Source organism: Lynx canadensis, chromosome B2 (assembly GCF_007474595.2).
Source record: "Lynx canadensis isolate LIC74 chromosome B2, mLynCan4.pri.v2, whole genome shotgun sequence".
Classification (NCBI taxonomy): Eukaryota; Metazoa; Chordata; class Mammalia; order Carnivora; family Felidae; genus Lynx; species Lynx canadensis.
Window position 1 is genome coordinate 17,540,832 of NC_044307.1, and position 21,537 is coordinate 17,562,368.

Below are 21,537 nucleotides of genomic sequence, written 5' to 3' on the forward strand. Positions count from 1 at the left end.
AAGTGACTTAATGGATGTACATTTGTATAGATATTACAGTAACTGTGAAATATACTCTCTTAACAAGTTAGCTTTTTAAAAAGGTTGACATATACTGTGTCAGAAAGTATATCTCAAGATTTCAAAGGATTAAGTTATACAGACTCTAGCCACAATGTGTCCTCTAGCCACAGGGCAAACAAACCAGAAAAGAGTAACAGAATCATAGCTAAAAGAAAATCCCCTACCATTGTGAATCAGGAAATACACATCCAGAGCACCTGGGTGGCTCAATCAGTTAAAACATCCGACTCCTGATTTCAATTCAGGTCATGACCCCACAGTTTATGATTAGAGCCTGAGTCAGACTCTGCACTGACAACATGGAGACTGCTTAGGATTTTCTCTCTCCCTCTCTCTTTGCCCCTCCCCTGCTCACGTACATTCTTTCTCTCTCTGTCTCAAAATAAATAAACTTAAAAAAAAAAAAGAAAAGAAATACATTTCCAGGTAATCTTTGGGTCAAAGAAAAAAATTTTAAAAATAGAAAATACTTCAAAGTGATAATGTATGTTACAATGTGTGGCACTCACCTATAATGATAAGAAATGTACACCATTAAAAATATAGAATGTAGGAAATCATGTATGAGACTATCTTTGACTTTTTGGTAGGGAAGAATTTCTCAAGACTAAAAAGTGCTAACCATAGAGAAAAGATTAATAAATTAGAATTCATCAAAATTAAAAACTTTATCCGAAAAACCAGCCATAAAAACCTACAGTGAGAGCATCACAAAAAGAGAAGGTGCAAACCACATAGTGGAAGAAGACATTTAGAAGACCTATAACCAAGTCCTCAACATACAAAGAGTTCCTAGGAAGAGATATAAAAAGACCATCCTTTAGACAAGTGGGCAAGACATTTTAGACACTACACAAAAGAGGAAATTCAAATGGCTAACATACAAGATGATACTTAATCTTATTCGGGGATATTCAAATGAAAACTTCAACGTGTGTACATACATAAACACACACAGAAATTTTAAAATCCCAAGGGTTGGGTAACATGAAGCAACACAACTCTTGTACACAGCTGATGAGAAAGCAAATTGATACAACCAGTTTGGAAAACCGGTTTGGCACATCTTCAATAGTTAAAGATATATAAACTCTGTGGTCTACCAATTCTATTCCTAAAACTATACCTAGAGAACATTTTACACATAGGTACCAGGAGAAACGTGTGCAATTCTGCACGGTGGCATTATTTATAAACAACCCAAACCGCAAACAATCCAAATGTCCCACCGTCCTAGGACAGATAAAATATGGTCTATTCATATAACTGAATGTTATGCTGTGATTAAAACGAATACGCTTTTGGGGCGCCTGGGTGGCGCAGTCGGTTAAGCGTCCGACTTCAGCCAGGTCACGATCTTGCGGTCCGGGAGTTCGAGCCCCGCGTCAGGCTCTGGGCTGATGGCTCGGAGCCTGGAGCCTGTTTCCGATTCTGTGTCTCCCTCTCTCTCTCTGCCCCTCCCCCGTTCATGCTCTGTCTCTCTCTGTCCCAAAAATAAATAAAAACGTTGAAAACGAATACGCTTTCACCCACACCCATCAGCATGAATAGATTTTACAAATGATATTGACCAGAAGCAGGCCACATGAAATTTACACAGTATGACCCCACTTGTTTGTATTTTACGTGAGATAAAACTACACTACATATTATTTAGGGATGCATACCAAGAAAGAATAATAAAGAAAAGCAACAGAAACCTTTTCACAAAAGTCAGGACTGTCATGATCTCTTCAAGGGATGGAGGGAAGTAACAGAACATGATCCAGTGTGGAAGGATGCTAGGTCAGCGACAATATTCTAGTTCTCGCTCTGGGTTGTGGTTACACACACGTTCGCTTTAGAACCATTCTTTAAACTGTGCACATATTTTACATTCTCTTCTGAAGGTAGGATATGTATCACAATGTAGAAATGAAAAAAAAAAGAAAAGCACTGGAATCCAACACAAAATTAAGGCTAATGGGCTCCCATGAAGGGGGAAAGGGCAGGGATGGATTTGGGGTGGCGCCTACCAAGATTGTGAGACAGTAATGTTCTTTTTCTTAACCTGGATGTTGACTCACAGATGTTTGTTGTGTTGACATACCGCACATAATATACGCTACGTATAATATATAGCCATTTGAATCTTCCGGATACCTCATTTAAAATGTAAGGAGAAAAACTATTCAGGAACATCATCAAGAGTGGCTAGGTACTATCCTAATTCACAGCACTGTGAACAGGCCTGCCTGAAAACCTTATCATAAACTGTAAGTGACCAACTTACTGGAGAGTGGAAAGAACCCCTGGACCAGATCCTTAGCAAAGTGCCCCCACTGAGGCCTCCTTTGAGGCTCGAGAAGAGGTAGCTGGCCCCAAGCTATATGCTTCTTGAAACTTCTTGGTCCTGAACAAACCACCCCCCGCCCCCGTCTCTCCTTGACCTTCATGCACTTTTTGAGCAGGTAAGCAGATCACAGTGCTCTCTCCAACACTCTGTAGAGTGATTTTTCTCTCCTGCAATTAGAATAACAGCCCAGCCTGTCAAAAGCACATTAATTTTGCTTTATTCTGCAAAGATTTTAGTGTTCTCTCACCTCTGTCTTCCAAGTTTTGCAGCTTATGTTTGAACCCAGTACTTTTCGTCAACGATTCTTGGTCCACCATCTCAAAAAAGGGGAAGGGAAGGGAAGGGAAGGGAAGGGAAGGGAAGGGAAGGGAAGGGAAGGGAAGGGAAGGGAAGGGAAGGGAAGGGAAGGGAAGGGAAGGGAAGGGAAGGGAAGGGAAGGGAGGGAAGGGAAGGGAAGGGAAGGGAAGGGAAGGGGAAAAAAGGCCATAAATGTCTATTAAAATAAGAAACAAATGGTGCTACATCATCCCTTAAGAAGGAATAAGTACATTATGCAAGTATAATATTAGTTCTGGAAAACCAGTTGAATAACAATTAAATAGTACCTTAGATACATTTTCTTCAACTTCTGAGTGCTCCAAGGAAGACAGATCGCTCAGTGGGTGGGGACTTTGAAGTTCTGAGTGTTAGAACAGTTTCAAGGGAATAAACAAGCTTAGAAGCAACGTCAGGTAATAAACTTCAGTCTCTATATTAAATATGACCATCCAAAAAATGGTACTAAATGAAAACAAACAAACAAAAAAAACTTGCACCTTTCAGGGCATGTATGGTTATTAGGTTTGTAGATCTATAGATAAAATCAAGAGCCTCAACTAAATCAGCCCCTTTCATAGCTGCCCACCACCTGGCCCCAAATATACAGGTAAGGCTCCTACTACCTCAAGTTTGTGACCTTTCTTCCTCCTCTCATAGTTCCACTTCCTTATTTCCTCTTACTCTCTAACAGTATATTTTTCTTTTTCTCTTTTCCTTACTCCTTTCCTCCCGGTGGCGGCCAAGCTAAGAGGTTGTCAGTCACGTCCTTACGGACTGCTATCATGTGCTTGGCAACATGCTAAGCTGCAGAATTGATCAAGCAGAACAAACCAAAATCCCTAGCCTTACAAAAGATGTGAATAGTTTTTAATAAAATACAGTGGAGGTTAAGATACACCTAGCGGAACAAAGGTTGGCAAACTCTGGCCCCTCAAGTCAAATCCAGTCTACCACCTGGTTTTATAAAGTTTTATGGAAACACAGCCATGCCCGTTGGTTAACATCTTGTCTGTGGTTCATCTGGGGCTACAACTGCCAAGTTGAATAGTTGCAACAGAAACTATAGGGGCCAAAAAGCAAAAAAAAAAAAAAATTTACTATCTGGTTCTTTACGGAAAAAGTCTACCAATCCCTGTTATAAGTCATCACCTGAGTTTTCGTGCTTCTTTAAAGATGAACACAAGCTAATCTCAAATGTTAAAGCAAAATTAAAACAATATCCTCTGTTTTTTGCTAATGAGGAAATTAAAGAAAAGATAGTATTCGTACTTTTAACAGATATTCAAAAAAATTTTTTGTTTAGTTCTAAGTATTTTTCCTAAAATGTAAGTTTTTTTTCTATGTAAATCAACAGAAAATCAGGTACCTGCTTTCTGGGCAGAATCTTCAGGAGTTAAAAGGGCAGAACTACTCTGAAATATTGTTCCAGAAATTTTTGGAGGTATGGAATTATTTTGCTTGGAGGTATCTTTCCATAGCGGTATTAGAAGTTTAGCCTAAAATATAGTACCTTTTTAAGAGTGTTAACATTCATAACCCCTCAAAATAGTTTTTAGAAATTCCAATACATTTCTAATAACTTTTAACATAATTTAAGGGGGCACCTGGGTCATGATCTCATGGTTTGTGGGTTCAAGCCCCGTGTTGGGCTCTGTGCTGGCAATGTGGAGCCTGCTTGGGATTCTCTCTCTCTCCTCCTCTCTTTACCCGTCTCCCCACTTACTCACTCACTCTCTCTCAAAATATATAAACAAACTTAAAAAATAAAAAAAAAATTAAATGCTTTAAGTGTTGGATTTGCTCCATTTGAAAATAAACACTAAGACCATAAGATCCTAGAATTGGAAGCACATGGTCATATCAATTCATAATTCTAACTCAAAGATAAGTCTAATCAAAGTTCTCAAAGTAGGGAACACAGCATTGGCAGCACCCCAGAACTTGACAGAAATGCAAATTCCAGAGCCCCATCTATTATTTACTCAGCAACAATGGGATGGAACCTAGCAATCTGCATTTAAACAAGCCTTCTTGGTCATTCTGATGATCCCTGCAGTTTGAGAACCACGTCTTATAAATAAAGTTTTATTGAAACGCAACACGCCCATTGCTTTAGGTATTGTTCATGGCTGCTTTCATGCTACAGTGGAAGAGATGTATAGTCACCACAGAAAATATTTACAATCTTCTGTGTCTAGAATGTTAACAATATTTACATCTAACCCTTCACAGAAAAAGTTTGCTGATTCCTGCCCTAAATTATCCTCTTATACTCCAACACAGAGAAATGAATTTTGGATGCTAATATTTGTACAAACTCAGTAACGCCCTTGCCGGAAAATAAACAGACTTCCTATCAGTTGCAGACCTTAAATGTATGGATTCTCAAAGCCTTGGTGTTTGGGGTTATTTCAAACAAAAGCTGTATGTACTTAAAATTTTTCTTTTGGCCTATTGCTAACGGATAACTCCTATTAGTTTGAACTATTCAAACAAATATTTAGGTCCTCACTCTGGCTCACAGGTTTAAACTATAAACTATCTTTGTCGGTATAGAACAGGACAGTCCCTTAGATTCACAGAGGACAGCGGATGGAAGGGGGCAGGTGGGGACAGATAACTAGCTGTGATGGGAGTACTAAGCACATTATATTTCTGCACGGGTGGGCAGGGTGCTGCTGATGCCCTGAGAATCCCAGAAGCCGCCCCCTTAGAAAACTCACATACTTGGCACTATATGTGTAGCCTATATAGTTCATTTGACAAAGAACAAAAACCAACTATTTAGAGGAGTAATTCAGCTTGAACAGGAAAAATTGGCTTTGAATTTTTCTGGACAACACTAGTGTCCAATTTTTTTTTTTTAACGTTTATTTATTCTTAGAGAGACAGAGCATGAGCGAGGGAGGGGCAGAGAAAGAGGGAGACACAGATTCGGAGGCAGGCTCCAGGCTCTGAGCTGTCAGCACAGAGCCCGACGCGGGGCTTGAACTCACGAACTGCGAGATCATGACCTGAGCTGAAGCCAGATGCTTCACTGACTGAGCCACCCACATGCCCCAGTGTCCAATATTTTTAACTATGTTATTTTGTTATTTTTTTAACGTTTATTTTTGAGAGACAGAAAGAAAGAGAGAGAGACAGAGTGTGAGGGGGGTGGCAGGGAGGGGAGGAGCAGAGAGAGGGAGACACAGACTCAGAAGCAGGCTTCAGGCTCCAAGCTGTCAGCATAGAGCCCGACACGGGCTGGAACTCACAAGCTCTGAGATCATGACCTGAGCCGAAGTCAGACGCTTAACCGACTGAGCCACCCGGGTGCCCCCTTAACTATGTTACTTTAAAACAAGAATAACCAAAGTGAATTCAGAAACTTTGAGGGTTTATTCAATATTTATGTAAGCCTGAAGTCATTTCAACCACTTACAAAGATTTAAATGTTTAAGTCATTAAAAGCTTTAGAAATAACAGGTCAGCCACCTGAAAACCAAGGGAAGAATTAAACCAAGAAGTTTATTTCAAAGTGTTAATTCAGAGAGCGTATATTTACAGGAAGTCAGGATAGCCCAGATTTTAGCATCATTCGTAATAAACATCTTTCAACAAATTTGGCAACAGTGAAGAAAGATCCTTAACTGTTTACCCAAGATTCACACTAAATAACCATTTATAAGACCTTGCAATTTCTATTGACAGAGATTTATGTACCAACAAACTACTGGTTATTCTCCTATTCCTGAAAGAAGATTTTTTTTTTTTTTTTGAGAAATAAATGACATTTAACCCTAAACAGATTGAACTGTTTCATGCTAATGCCCTCAGGGCACATGGCAGCCCAGATCAAATTTACTTACTTCATCCTTCTCATGGTCACTGCCGCTGCTGGGAGGGGAAAATGGCAAAACTAAAAGAAAAGAAGTGTACAACAGGGAAGTTTGCTTATGAGACACACAAAAATTCATTTCTCCCTCTCTCCCAGTTATACATGCCCATACTAGAAGTGATTCCCACATCCTGAAGCGTGCTCACATGTGTAGCTCTTAAGATCCCTTTCTATTATCCACCTTGTTCCTGAGACCTCACCCCCCGACATGAATTTTATGCTCCAGACCTTACCTCTGATGCTGTCCTCACGTCAATTTGTCCTCGTAATTTTACCTCATTTTAAAACATTTCCTCTTCTGCACACCTCTCTGAGTGCTGGTCTTTCCCAAGGATTAGCTCAAATCCCACCTGCCTCTTCCTTGAAGCTTCTCCTAGCTCCTTCTTCTAGCTCATGTTAGATGATCCTTATCTGAACTCCTACTCCATTTATCTGCAGCTCATATTTAATTATCGGTCAATTCTACATTCTCTCGTATGGTTTCGTGGACGTACATGTTGGCCTTTCCAACGTAATCGTAGCAGGGAAGGGAGGGCACGTAATCAGTTTGTCTTTGGTACCCTCCCTCCTTCCGTCACATAACTGAAAAATGCCTGATTTATTTGAAAAACGACTTGAAAGAAGACACGGACCAAACTCACTTCTCACACTACTTCTAATTCTCGTCTTTTTTCTCCCGGAATACGGTCTTAGGGATTTCCTTTTTTGGTTACTGGTCCAAGATCGTTCGCTGGTCCCAGTACTCGAATCCTGATCACTCTCTGAGAAGAGGTGTTTCCTGTAATTGAACTTTCACAAGCACAGATGAGAAATGAGCACTATTCACAGGGTGTTAGTGTCCTTTATGTACAATTAAACGTATCGCTACAGGGTCAGACAAAAGACCGGTAACTCCTTCTAGAAGACTGCGCTCTCCTGTAGTATAAAGGCAGAGAAGTAAGGAGAGGGGAGAAAGAGAACAGGTTTCATCAGTCAGTTCTCAACCAAACTGCTGTTGTGAGGGATGGGAGTCCTCTCTCATCAAAAATAGTTGCAACTGGGGCGCCTGGGTGGCACAGTCGGTTAAGCGTCCGACTCCAGCCAGGTCACAATCTCGCGGTCCGTGAGTTCGAGCCCCGCGTCAGGCTCTGGGCTGATGGCTCAGAGCCTGGAGCCTGTTTCCGATTCTGTGTCTCCCTCTCTCTCTGCCCCCTCCCCCATTCATGCTCTGTCTCTCTCTGTCCCAAAAATAAATAAACGTTGGAATGCCGGTTTCTGTGTTTTAAAAAAAAAAAGAAAAAAAAAAATAGTTGCAACTGAAGAGACCATATGTGACTGTTCAGAAGCTGACATACCTGAATATCATCCCAACACTTTTAACTTCAAAATATTATTGCAAGTGACAGAAGAATTTATAAAAATACTTTTTGCAATGACAAGCATGTCATTTAGAGTAACTAAAGTCAAACGAGGGAGTAATTTCTATTTAAACCTCAAAGTATTTTTGAAAGTAAGGCTAGCCTGGGGCGCCTGGGTGGCTCAGTTGGTTAAGCATCGAACTTCGGCTCAGGTCATGACCTCATGGTCCGTGAGTTCGGCTCAGGTCATGATCTCATGGTCCGTGAGTTCAAGCCCCGGGGCCGGGCTCTGTGTTGACAGCTCAGAGCCTGGAGCCTGCTTCAGATTCTGTGTCTCCTTCTCCGCCCCTCCCCTGCTCATACTCTGTCTCAAAAATAAATAAACATTAAAAAATTTTTAAAAAACAAGAGCAAGCATTCCTTCATTTCGTGCACAGAATTAAAAAACCATGCGGCAAGGCTTGGCCAGTTTCTTTAGCTTATGTAAAAAGGTATTGTTATTCACAAAACAAAAATCTAGAGCAGTAGCTCTTAAATTTGGCTGCATGTTACAATCGTGGGGGTGGGAGAGCTTTAAAAATTTCCAGTGCCTAAACATCACCCTAGATCAGTTAAGTCAGAATCTTTGGGGGAAGGGACCCAGGCTCCAATAGTCTCATCAGCTTTCCTAGCGTGTTTCCAGTTCAAAGACTGAGCAGCAGAGAGTGAGGACCATTGCTAAAAGCAAGCCAGATGGAGACTTAACTTGATGAAAGCCCATGATCTCAATTAAAAAAATTTCATTTAATGTTCATTATAGAGTTTTCAAAATGCACTGACCATGGACTTGGAGCAGTGTGCTTCCTGAAGTGAGAGGCACACAGAAAGGGTGTAAGTTGGTGCAAATAGGAATGAAAAAAACACGTTATGGACTCACAGTAAATAATTTCTTTTCAGTTCATCAACACTTCTGATTCAATTCAGGATAAATCACAGGTGCTAGAGGGTCCTTAACACTTTTCTTCTACTTAATCTTTTTTAACAAAGCAAGAACGGACTTTCGTTTTAAAAGTGAAATAATTTTTTTATAATAAGTTTCAGATCAATTTAATTAGAGATAATAAAGGACCCGGGCGGGGACACATTTTGAAGAAGACTTGCAGATAACTGAAATTTTGAAAGTAACTGCCTTAAGACAAGTAAAGTTACTCCATTACCGACATCCTTGTTTCTGGCTTTCTCTCCCCCTCGGCAGCAGAATCTGCCCTAAAACAAAATAGGTCAGATGAACAGAACTGTATCAACACTGCCTTCTCCCTCCCTTCACTGCCCAGCCCAGACATTTTCCCCCCTTTCTGTGCCCTTTGTCTGATTGTGAGCCCAGTGCGTGGGAGGTACCCCCCACCCCCAATCCTGCAGACCGACTTATCTTATAACCCATTTCTATAGATTCTCTACCAGACAACAACTGGTTCTTTAAAGCAAAGGAATCTTTGTTGGACTCTTCTCTGCCGGGCATACAGAGAACTGGGAAGGCCAAGTTAAAACCAGCAGGGAAGCAGGGAGGTGTGGCAATGCTGCAGAATGGCATTTCCTGCCTGGCTCTTCCTTAGAATCAACAAGGAAGCTTAACAAGAAAGCTCTTCCCAATAATTAGTGAATATTGAGCAATTTCTCATATACCTGCTGGCCACTTATGGCCTTCGGAGAAGTGTCTATTCAAGTCCTTTGCCCGCTTTTTAAATTGGGCTGATTTTATGGCTATTGAGTTGTAGGAGTTCCTTAGGTATTTTGGTAATTAACTCCTTATTGGATATATGCTATGATTTAAAAAAAAACAACCACACCCAAAAGATAACAAGTGTTGGTGAAAATGCGGAGAAATTGGAACACTTACAAATTGTTTGTAGGAGTGTAAAATGGTATAGCCACCATGGAAAACAATATAGAAATTCCTCAAAAAATTAAAAGTAGAACTATCGTATGATCCAGCAATTGTATTTCCGGGTATACACCCAAAAGAATTAAAATCAAGAGCTTGACGAGATACTGGCAATCCCATATTCATTTACGTATTACTTACAATAGTCAAGTTATGGAGACAATATGGATAAAATGTGGTGTTATATACATTACTTACAGACAGACACACACGAATACTATTCCGCATTAAAAGAAAATCCTGAAATGTGTAACAACATGGATAAACTTGGAAGGCATTTTGATAAAATAAGCCAGCCGCAAAAGGACAAATAGAGCATGCTTCTACTTCTAGAATATCTAACGTGATATCTACATATCTGATATTTTAGATATCCGATATCTAAAATAGTCAAACAATAGAAACAATAGAGAGGTTATTGAAAGGAGCTGGAGATAGAAATATGGAGTTATTTTTCAACAGGTATAACGTTGTGTAAGACGCAGGATGTTTTAGAGATCCATTGTTTCACACTGTGCCTACAGTTAACAATACTGTGCTCTGCACTTAAAAATGTGTCAAGATGGTAGAACTCATGCTAAGTGTTTTTGTCATAATGAAAACCAAAATCAAAGACAAACGAAAAAGCTAACGCACTTTCTGCCTCTATAAATTAGTTTGCATTTTCTAGTATCTTATATGCATGGAATCATACAACGTGTACTCTTTTTTGTCTGGCTTCTTTCATTTGGCATGATTATTTGGAGATTATTCAGTTGTGTGTATCAACTTTTTATTTCTTTTTATTTCTGAGTAGTAGTCTGTCATATGGATATACTAAAATCTGTTTATGCACTCATCTGTTGATGGGCATTTGGGTTGTTTCCAGTTCAGGATAATTACAAATAAAGCTGCTCTAAACACTCATTTGTGTGGACATATGCTGTTCCTTCTCTCAGGTAGATGGCTAGGAGTGGAGAAGCGAGACTGTAAGACACGTACATATTTAACATTTTAAAAAACTACCAGCGGTGTATACAGTTCCAGTTGTTCTTCATCCTCACCAACACTTGGTATAGTCTGTATTTCTCATTTTAATCACTGTACTACATGTGTGCTAGTATCTCATAATTTTAATCTAGATTTCCCTAATAGCTAATGACATTGAACAAGTACTTATCTATCATCTGTAGATCTTCCTTACTGAAGTGGCTGTTCAAATCTTTTGCCTATATTTTTACCGGGTTGTAGTTTTGTTATTGAATTTTGAGAGTACTTAACATATTTTGGGTACAAGTCCTTTAATAAGTACAGGTTTTACCAATTTTTTCTGCAAGTGTGTATCCGCTCCCTTCATTCTCCTAAATTTTTTTTGAAAGTTTTAAATTTTGATTAAGTTCAATTTGTCAATTTGTTTTTTTATGGCCCGCACTTTGGTGTTATATCTAAAAAATCTTTGCCTAATGGAAGGTCACAAAGATGTTTTCTTATGCTTTCTTTCAGTTAGGTTTTTACATTCGGATTTATGATTGATTTTGTTATTTGTGTGTGTGTGTGTGTGTGTGTGTGTGTGTGTGTGTGTGTTGGAATGTAAAGACCAAATACCATCGATCTTGTTGCATATACAGAGAGTCAATGGTTCTAGCACCATTTGTTGGAAAAAGTGATTTCTCCACTAAATTGTCTTTGCATTTTTGTCACATGGCAGTTGTCCATATAGGCATAAGAAGACTTCTCGCTCTGTTCCACTTATCTACCTTTATGGCAACAACATACTCTCTTGATTACTGTTAGCTTTATACAAAGTCTTGAAATACATGTCACTTTGTATTTCTTTTTGAAATTTGTTCTGGGAGTTACAGGTTCTTTAAATTGCCATCTGAGGGGCGCCTGGGTGGCGCAGTCGGTTAAGCGTCCGACTTCAGCCAGGTCACGATCTCGCGGTCCGTGAGTTCGAGCCCCGCGTCAGGCTCTGGGCTGATGGCTCAGAGCCTGGAGCCTGTTTCCGATTCTGTGTCTCCCTCTCTCTCTGCCCCTCCCCCGTTCATGCTCTGTCTCTCTCTGTCCCAAAAATAAATAAACGTTGAAAAAAAAAATTTAAATTGCCATCTGAAATCTAAAAATACCTTGCCAATTTCTAAAAACAAAAACACAAATCTCTGCTGGGATTTGAACTGGGTTTGTATGAAACCTATTAGAGATCAATTTGAGAAAAATTGGCATCTTATCAACATTCAGGCTGCCATCCCATGATGAGAGAGAGTTATCTCTCTCCATTTATTCAGATCTTCCTTAATAGCTCTTAGCAATACCTTGTACTCTTCAGTGTAAAAGTCTTGTAAATCTTTTGCCAAATTAATCCTTATCTATGTCATTTTTAATACTATTGTAAATGGTGATGCTAAAAAATTTGATTGTTGGTAGCATACAGAAAGAAACTTGATTTTTTATATCAATCTTGTATGCTTCAATTTTGTTACATTTACTTATTAGTCCTTTAATAATTAATTTCCACCAGGGGCTCGCTTCTTGGGTGGCTCAGTTGGTTAAGCATCTGACTTCAGTTCAGGTCATGATTTCATGATTTGTGAGTTTGAGTGCCATGTCTGGCTGGCTCTGTGCTCACAGCTTCGAGCCTGGAGCCTGCTTCAGATTCCGTGTCTCCCTCGCTCTTTGCCCCTCCCCCACTTGTGCTATGTCTGTCTCTGTCTCTCAAAAATAATAATCAACATAAAAAAAATAATTTCCACAAAGTTGCAGGATACAAAATGAACACAGAGACGTCAGTTGTGTTTCTATACACCAATAAAGAACAATCTGCAAAGGAAATTAAGAAAATAATTCCATTTACAACAGCATCAAAAACAAATTATTTAGGCATAGACTCAAGGAGGTGAAAATGGAAAGATATCCTATGTTCATGGATTAGAATACAATATTATTAAGATGCCAACACTACACAAAGCATTCTACAAATTCAATACGATCCTTATAGAAATCCTAATTTTTTCAGAAAGAAGAGAGCCCATCCTAATTGTCATATGATACCCCAAAGAACTCCGAAATGCAAAAAAAAAAAAAAAAAAAAAAAAGAAAAAAAAAAAAGTCTTGGAAAACAAGAACAAAACTGAATACATCACACTCCCTGATTTCAAAACTTACTACAAAATGACAGTCACAACACTGCAGTGCTGCCACGCAGACAGACATACAGACCAATAATAGAAGGGAGTGCACAGAAAAAAAACTTTCTCACATATGGCCGAATGATTTTTTGACAAAGATACCAAAACTATTCAACGGGGGAAAGAATAATTTCCTCAACAAATGGTGTTCAGAAGCCTAGAAATTCACATTCAAAAGAATGAAGCTGGACCTTCTACAAATACAAAAAGAAACTCAAAATAGATCCAAGACTGAAACATAATCATTGAAACAATAAACCTCCTAACAGAGAAAAACTTAAATGACGTTGGACCTTGCCAGCAACGATTTCTTGAGTATGACACCAATAACATAGCAACAAAAGAAAAAAATACATTGGACTTTATCAAATTAAAAACTTCTGTGCACCAAGATAATCAACGAAGTGAAAAAACAGCCCATAGAGTGGAATATTTTCAGATCACATATTTGATACAGTTAATATCTAAAATATGCAAAGAACTCCTACAACTCAACAATAAATAAGCAAATTTAATTACTTGGCCATTTCTCCAAGTAACATATGCAAGTGGCCAATAAGCACATGAAAAGAATCTCAACATCAGTAATTATAAAAGCAACTCAAACCCCCAGAAAGATACTGTCTTACGTGCATTAGCATGACTATTATCAAAAACAACGGTGTTGGCCAGGGTGGAGAAATTCACACCCTTGTGCACTGTTAGTAGGAATATAAAATGATGCAGTTGTTCTGGAGAATCTCAAAAAATTAAAACTAGACTGTTTTACATAAATTCCACTTCTGGATACATGCAAAAGAATTGAAGGTAGGAATTCAAACAGATATTCAAACACCCATGTTCATAGCAGCATTATTCACAATAGCTAAAAGGTGGAAGCCACCCAAATGTCCACTGAAGGATAAATGGATAAGCAAAATGTGGTATGTATGTATATTCAATCTTCAAAAGAAAGAAAATTCTAACAAAAGTTACAACACGAATGGATCTTGAAAACATTATGCTAAGTGAAATAAGCCAGACACAAAAGGACAAATTTATATGGTATACCTATGCTAGTCATATTCAGACTAGGGGATCGGGGAGGGGGAAATTGGGAGCTATAGTTTAATGGTACAGAGTTATATTACAAAAAGAAAAAAAAAACCAGACCAATATTCCTGATGAACATAGATTCAAAAATCCTCAAAAAAATATCAGCAAACTGAATTCAGTAACACATGAAAAGGATCGTTCACCACAATCAAGTGGTATTTATTTCAGGAATGCAAGGATGGTACAATAGCCACAAATCAATCACCGTGATACACACATTAACAAAATGAAGGGTAAAAGTAATACGATGATCTCAAAAGATGCAGAAAAAAACATTTGACAAAATTCTACATCCATTTGTAATAAAAACTCTCAACGTAAGTTTTAAGAGAACATACCTCAATGTAATAAAACCACATATGACAAACCCACAGCTAATATCCTACTCCACGGTGAAAGGCCGAAAGCTTTTACTCTAAGATCAGCGACAATAAGGATGCCTACTATCATCACTTTTACTCAACATAGTACTGGAAGGCCTAGCTGCAGCAGACAAGAAATAAACACAAATTCATGAGGAAGAAGGAAAACTGTCACTATTCGGGGCACCTGGGTGGCTCAGTTGGTTGAGCATCCAACTTCAGCTCAGGTCATGATCTCACAGCTCGTGAGTTCAAGCCCCGTGTCAGACTCTGTGCTGACAGCTCAGAGCCTGGAGCCTGCTTCAGAATCTGTGCCTCTCTCTCTCTCTCTCTGCCCCAACCCACTCACATTCTCTGTCTCCCTCAAAAATAAATAAAACATTAAAAAAAAAAAACCTGTCACTATTCGCAGATGCCATAATACTGCATATAGGAACCATAAAGACTCCACCAAAAAACTATTAGAATAAATGAATTCAGTAAAGTTGCAGATACAAGTGTACAGAAATCTGTTGCATTCTTATACACCAATAATGAACTACCAGGGAAGTTGTTAAAACAACCCATATAAAATTACACCAAAAAAAAACACCTTAAAAATAAATTTAACCAAAGTAGTGCAAGACCTATACTCTGAGAACTGTAGAATGTCAATGAAAGCTAATGAAAATGATATAAATAATGGAAAGATATACTGTGTTCATGAATTGGAATAATACTGTTAAAATGTCCATGCTATCCAAAGCAATCTACAGATTCAATACAACTTCCATCAAAATACCAGAGTATTTTTAACTGGAATAATTTGTATGGAACCACAAAAGACCCCCAATATCCAAAGCAACCTTGAGAAAAAAAGAAGGAAAATGGCAGTATCCCAGTCCCAAATTTCAAATTATATTACAAAGCTTTAGTAATCAAAACAGTATGGTACTGGCCCAGATACAGACACACAGATCAATAGAACAGACAGTCCAGAAATAAACCCACAGTTATATGGTCAAGTAATCTACAGCAAAGGAGTAAAGAACACACTATGGGGAAAAGACAATCTCTTCAATACGTGGTGTTGAGAAAAATGGACAGGTACATGCAAAAGAATGAAACTGGACCACTTTCTTACACCATACAAAAAATAAACTCAAGTGGAACAAAGGCCTAAATAGAAGAACTGCAACCATAAAACTCCTAGAAGGAAATAGGCAGTAAACTCATGGACATCAGCTATAACAATATTTTTCATGGTCTTCTCAGGCAAGGGCAACAAAAGCAAAAACAAACCATTGGGACTACACCAAAATAAAAAGCTTTTGCACAGCAAGGGAAACCATCGACAAAAGGAAAAGACAACCTACTTAATGAAAGAAGATATATGTAACTGATTTATCAGGTAAGGAGTTAATAACCAAAATATATGAAGCACTGATATAAGTCAACACCAAAAAGACAAGTAATTCTAAAATGTGTGGAGGACCTGAATAGACCTTTCCCAAAGATGACATAAAGATGACCAACAGACACATGCAGAGATGCCACTAATCAGGGAAATGCAAATCAAAACCACAGTGAGATATCACCTCACACCTGTTGGAAATGCAAGTATCAAACAAGAAATAACAAGTGTTGGTGAGGATGTAGAGAAAAGGTAGGAATGTAAATTGGTGCAGCCATTATGGAAAACAGTATGCCGTTTCCTCAAAATTAAAAATAGAAATACCGTACAACCCAGCAATTCGACTTCCAGGTATTTACCTGAATAAAACAAAGACATATTTGAAAGACACACGTGCCCTGTGTTTACTGCAGCACTATTTACAATAGTGAAGATATGGAAGCAACCTTAGTGTCCGCTGACAGATTAAAAAAATGAAGATATGGTACAATATGCAATGGAATATTACTCAGCCATAAAACGATTAAATCTTCCCATTTGTGATGGATGGAACTCGAGGGTATTCTGCTAAGTGAAAGAAGTCAGAGAAAGAGAAATACTATGTGATTTATATAACGTATCCAATTTATACATAAACATATATAATTGTTGAATCACTAGGACGTACAACTGAAATACTGCATGTCAACTATACAAAAAATGGGTAAAGAGTTTGTTTTGCAAGATAAAGAGTTCTATGGATTGACTAGTGGGGATGGTTGTACAAAGTACATGTACTTAATGCTACTGAAGTATACACTAAAAATTATCTCAACCATTTCTTTGTTCTGCATATTCGAAATTTTTTTTTAATTTTATGTTAAAACTTATTAGTTCACACGAGGACACCTGGGCTGCTTCCATCGTTTGGCTATTGTAAATAACTTCCATAAACATACGAGTGCATATGTAACTTTGAATTAGTGTTTTTGTGTTTTTGGAAAATACCAGGTGGGTGATTGCTCGATCATAGGATAGTTTTATTTTTAACATTCATCCATTCATCTGTTGATGAACACTTGGTTTCCATATCCTGGCTATTGTAAATAGTGGTACAATAATCATACGGGTGCATATATCTTTTCAAATTAGTGTTTTTGTTTTCTTCAGGTAAATAACCAGCAATAGGATTACTGGATCATATAGTATTTCAGTTTTAATTTTTTTGAGGAAACTTTATACCGTTTTCCACAACGGCTGTACCAATTAGCATTCCCACCAACAATGCAAGAGGTTCCCTTTTTCTCCACATCCTCAACAACACCTGCTGTTTGTGTTTTTGATTTCAGCCATTATGACAGGTATGAGGTAATATCTCATTTTGGTTTTGATTTGCATTTTTCTGATGAATGATGTTGAGCATATTTTCATGTGTCTATTGGCCATCCAGAGGTCTTCTTTTTTTTTTTTTTAATTTTTTTTTTTCAACGTTTATTTATTTTTTTGGGGACAGAGAGAGACAGAGCATGAACGGGGGAGGGGCAGAGAGAGAGGGAGACACAGAACCGGAAACAGGCTCCAGGCTCTGAGCCATCAGCCCAGAGCCCGACGCGGGGCTCGAACTCACGGACCGCGAGATCGTGACCTGGCTGAAGTCGGACGCTTAACCGACTGCGCCACCCAGGCACCCCCAGAGGTCTTCTTTGGAGGAATGTCTGTTCATGGCACCTGCCCATTTTTAAATGAGATTGCTTCTTGGGTGTCGAAGTTTATCAGTTCTTTATATATTTTGGATACTAACCTTTTATTGGATACGTTATTTGCAAATATCTTCTCCCATTCTGTAGGTTATCATTTGGTTTCGTTGAACATTTCACCACACACTAACTTTATCTTGCAGTAGTCCCAATGGTTTTTTACTCCATAGTTCTCTTGCCTCTAGAGGCAACAAACAGAAATTTTCCTATGGCTAATGTCATATTGCTCTCTGTGTTCTCTTCTAGATGTTTTTGGTTTCAGGTCTCACATTTAGGTCTTGAATTTATTTTTAATTTATCTTTGTGTATGGTGAAAGAAAGTGGTCCAGTTTCATGCTTATGCAAGTGGCTGTCCAGTTTTCCCAACACTATTTGTTAAAGAGACTGTCTTCTTCCCACTGTATATCCATTTCTCTTTTGTCAAAGATTGAATGACCACTTAATTGTGGGTTTATTTCTGGGTTTTGTTCTATTCCATTGATCTGAGTCAATTTTTATGCCAGCACCATACTGTTTTTATCACTGCTGTTTTGTAATATAACCTGAAGTCTGAAATCGTGATACCTCCAGTTTTGTTATGTTTTAAGATTGCTTTGGATATTCACTATCTTTTATGGTTTCATACAAAGTATAGAATTGTTTTAGCTCCATTAAAAATGCCATGGGCATTTTAATTGGGATTGCATTAAGTGTATAGATTGCTTTGGGTAGTATAGACGTTTTTAACAATGTTTGTCCTTCTAACCCATGTGCATGGAATGTCTTTCCATTTCTTGGCATCAACTTGAAATTTTTTACAAGTGTTTTATAGTTTTCAGAGTACAGGCTTTTCACCTCTTTGGTTAAGTTTATTCCTGCCTATTTTAGTGTTTTTGGTGTAGTTGTCAATGGGGTTGTTTTCTTAATTTCACTTTCTCCTGCTTCATTATCACTGTAAAAGAATGCAACAGATTTCTGTATATTGACTTTACATTTATCAGCTCTAGTAGTTTTTGGTGGAAACTATAGGGTTTTCTATATCTAGTATCATTTATTTTTTCATCATTATAAATGTATTTTTTGTTTTGTTTTATTTATTTTTAAATTTATATCCAAGTTAGTTAGCATATAGAATAAACGTACTTTTCAATAGGGGATGGGGATTAAAGAGTACACCTATTTCCCCCATCTCCTCTCTGGTAATCATCAGTTTGGGGAGTTGGCTAGGAAGATAGTAGAGTAGGAAGACCTTAAGTTCATCTTGTCCCGTGGATACAAGGGGACAAGAACCATGTCAGAATAAACCCCCAAAACAACTCCAAGACTGACAGAACAAACTACACAACTAAAGGTAGGGAAGAGGCCATATCAAAGGTAGGAAAGGCAAAGACAGGTTCTGGGAGTAAAACGGACAGTGGCCATCTGCAGCAGGAATAGGACCAATGTTGCAGAGAAGGGCAGAAAACAGACTTCGGCACTGGGCAGCCCACAAATAGGGAGGACAGATCTCTGTAACATTTGCCTTTGAAAGTAAGAAGCTGAATTTATAAGTTTGTAAAATCAGCCAGACTTAAAGCCTGGAATTTTAAAAATTGGCAAGCTTGGATCTGGGGGAGCCCAGATGACATTAGAGAGACAGCATTAAAGAGACAACAGGAGGAAAAGCCTGTGTATATACAGATAGAACTAGGAATATGAATAATGCTGGGGGCAGGTGGGAGGGTGATTTGCTCATTTCAGGGAGCAGCCTAGAGGGACAGGGATCATGAGGGTACCCTTCCAACAACAAGGGAGCTGGCAGATGCTATTTCCCTCCCTCATGCCCCAGCATAAACAATGGTCACCTAAGTGGCCCTGGCACTCCTTATTTAACTTGCTTGCACCAAACCACAATATCCCATACCCCCAACCCCACATACTTCAGTGCATCAGCCCTTCCGAGTCACTCTGGTCTCAGCCCCATCACGACAGACCCCTTTCCCCAGAAGACCAGCACAAACACCGCCAATACCACATCTCCTGACCCCCACATTTTGTGGGAATTCAGTTCCAGTAGCGGCATGGGTGGGTCTCATTTTGCAAGCAGACCACCAAACACCTTGCTGGCCCACATTAGGGCAGCAGAGATCTGCAGAGATCTGGACTGAAGGTAAAAGAGGCCAAGATTCAATAGCAGAGCATACGCAAAACAAATAAGAGACACTCCCTGAAGTCCCAGTCCCTGGGGAACAAGGGACACTGTAGTACAGGGCACTACAGAACAGAACCTCCTAAGAACAAGAGAAGTAGCTGACTTTTCTAACACATAGAAATAGACACAGAGTCAGACGAAATAAGAGAAACATCTCCCAAGTGAAAGAATAGGACCAAAACCAAGAGACCAAAGCAAAACAGACAGAAGTAATATGCCTGATAGAGAATTTAATGTAATGATCATAAAGATACTCACAGGACTTGAGAGTGGAGAACATCGGTAAGACCCTTAACACAGAGACTAAAAAGAACAGAGATGAACAACTCAATAAATGAAATTTGAAAAATATACTTGATGGAATAAATAACAGTCTAGATGCAGCAGAAAATGAATTAATGACCTGAAAGACAGAATAGAAAGTCTAAGCTGAATGAAAAACAACTATAGACTTAGGGAACTCTGACTCCATCAACCATAGTAACATTCATATTATAGCAATCCCAGAAGAGAGAAAAGGGGGCAGAAATTTGAAGAGATCATGTCTGAAAACTTCCCTAATCAAGGAAAGGAAACAGATATCCAGATCCAGGAGGTACAGAGATTCCATCCTAAGTTCAACCCAAGATCCCTCCCAAAAATTCAGTCACCTAAAATTCACAACAAGATGCATATTAATTAAAGTGACCAAAAGTAGCTAAAAAGAAAAAATTTAAAGAGCAGCAAGAGAGAATCAGGGTAGAGACAAAGAGGAGTTAAGATGGTGGAGAATTAGGGGGACCCTGGGCTATCCTTGTCCCTCAAACACAACTATATTGAGGTCAGATTACTTGGGACACCCAGGAAATAGATCTGTGGAGTGGCAGAAGGATCTCCACAGTTTGAGGGAGATAGCTTGGCAGGAGAGAGGTATGTGATGTGAATTGGGGGAAAGAAAATGGCACAGCCATGGAGGAGAGGGAATCCTTTCTATGGAGAGATAAAAGGGAGAGCAAGTGAAGGAGGCGTTGAGAAAGTGTGGCATATAGTTACCACGGGAGGAAAACCTCTCTGGACCATGGACTGGGGAACAAGAAGTGCTAATGTCCTAGTTCATTTTTGCAAACATCTTTTGGAGATCATACTCTGAGGTTTCAGAAGTGCGTGACTCTCCAGAGTGGCGCCATGGTGCATGTTTGTAAGGAGGGAGCCGGCCATGGAGTTCATAGCATGGTATAGAGAACTCTGGGCACACTGGGAGAGAACAGTCCCCTTCCTGGAGTACCTTTGGGAGACTGTTTATTGCCTCCCCAAAGACAGAAGACCCTGCAGGTGTCAGCCAAAGGCCTTTCATCAGCAGCGTGGAGAGGCTCCACTCAGGAGAGGAATGGATCCACGCCAAGTCCTTTAAAACTTTGGGTTTTGAATCCCCGATGTGTGCCAAAGAGGAAGTACAGGATCGTTGTGATGCAGGGCAAGCTGACTGCCCTTGCTATTCTGGGAGGGCTACCAGAACAGTGGGGGTTGAGAGCCCTGGTCTAGGGATGAGAGAGTGGGGTGGCACCATTTTCCTTCTCAAAACCAAAAAGGTGGTATTGCAGGGAGGAGCACAGTGGACCCCAGCGGAGGCAGGATCCACTTACACCAAACCCTGCCCCTCCATGTCTGGCAACTGCTTATTTACGGGGGCGAGATGGACACTGAGCCAACATCAGCCTCTTCTTCAGACTAGCACAGTGAGCATCCCTAGGCACCAACAGACAGCTGTTGCTTTTTTCCTCATT

General features: G+C 39.2%; 1 protein-coding gene across 1 annotated transcript in view; it reads right to left on the reverse strand.

Annotated features, from left to right (window-relative positions):
• The window catches only part of SYCP2L (synaptonemal complex protein 2 like), a 101,293-nt gene that overhangs the window by 16,375 nt on the left and 63,381 nt on the right, over positions 1-21,537 (reverse strand). The window contains exons 18-22 of the mRNA XM_032593331.1: positions 7,238-7,385; positions 6,568-6,617; positions 4,083-4,212; positions 3,004-3,077; positions 2,646-2,715 (exon numbers count right to left, since the gene is read on the reverse strand). Coding sequence (XP_032449222.1) covers positions 2,646-2,715; positions 3,004-3,077; positions 4,083-4,212; positions 6,568-6,617; positions 7,238-7,385 — 472 coding nt within the window. The remainder of the gene's footprint in view (positions 1-2,645; positions 2,716-3,003; positions 3,078-4,082; positions 4,213-6,567; positions 6,618-7,237; positions 7,386-21,537) is intronic.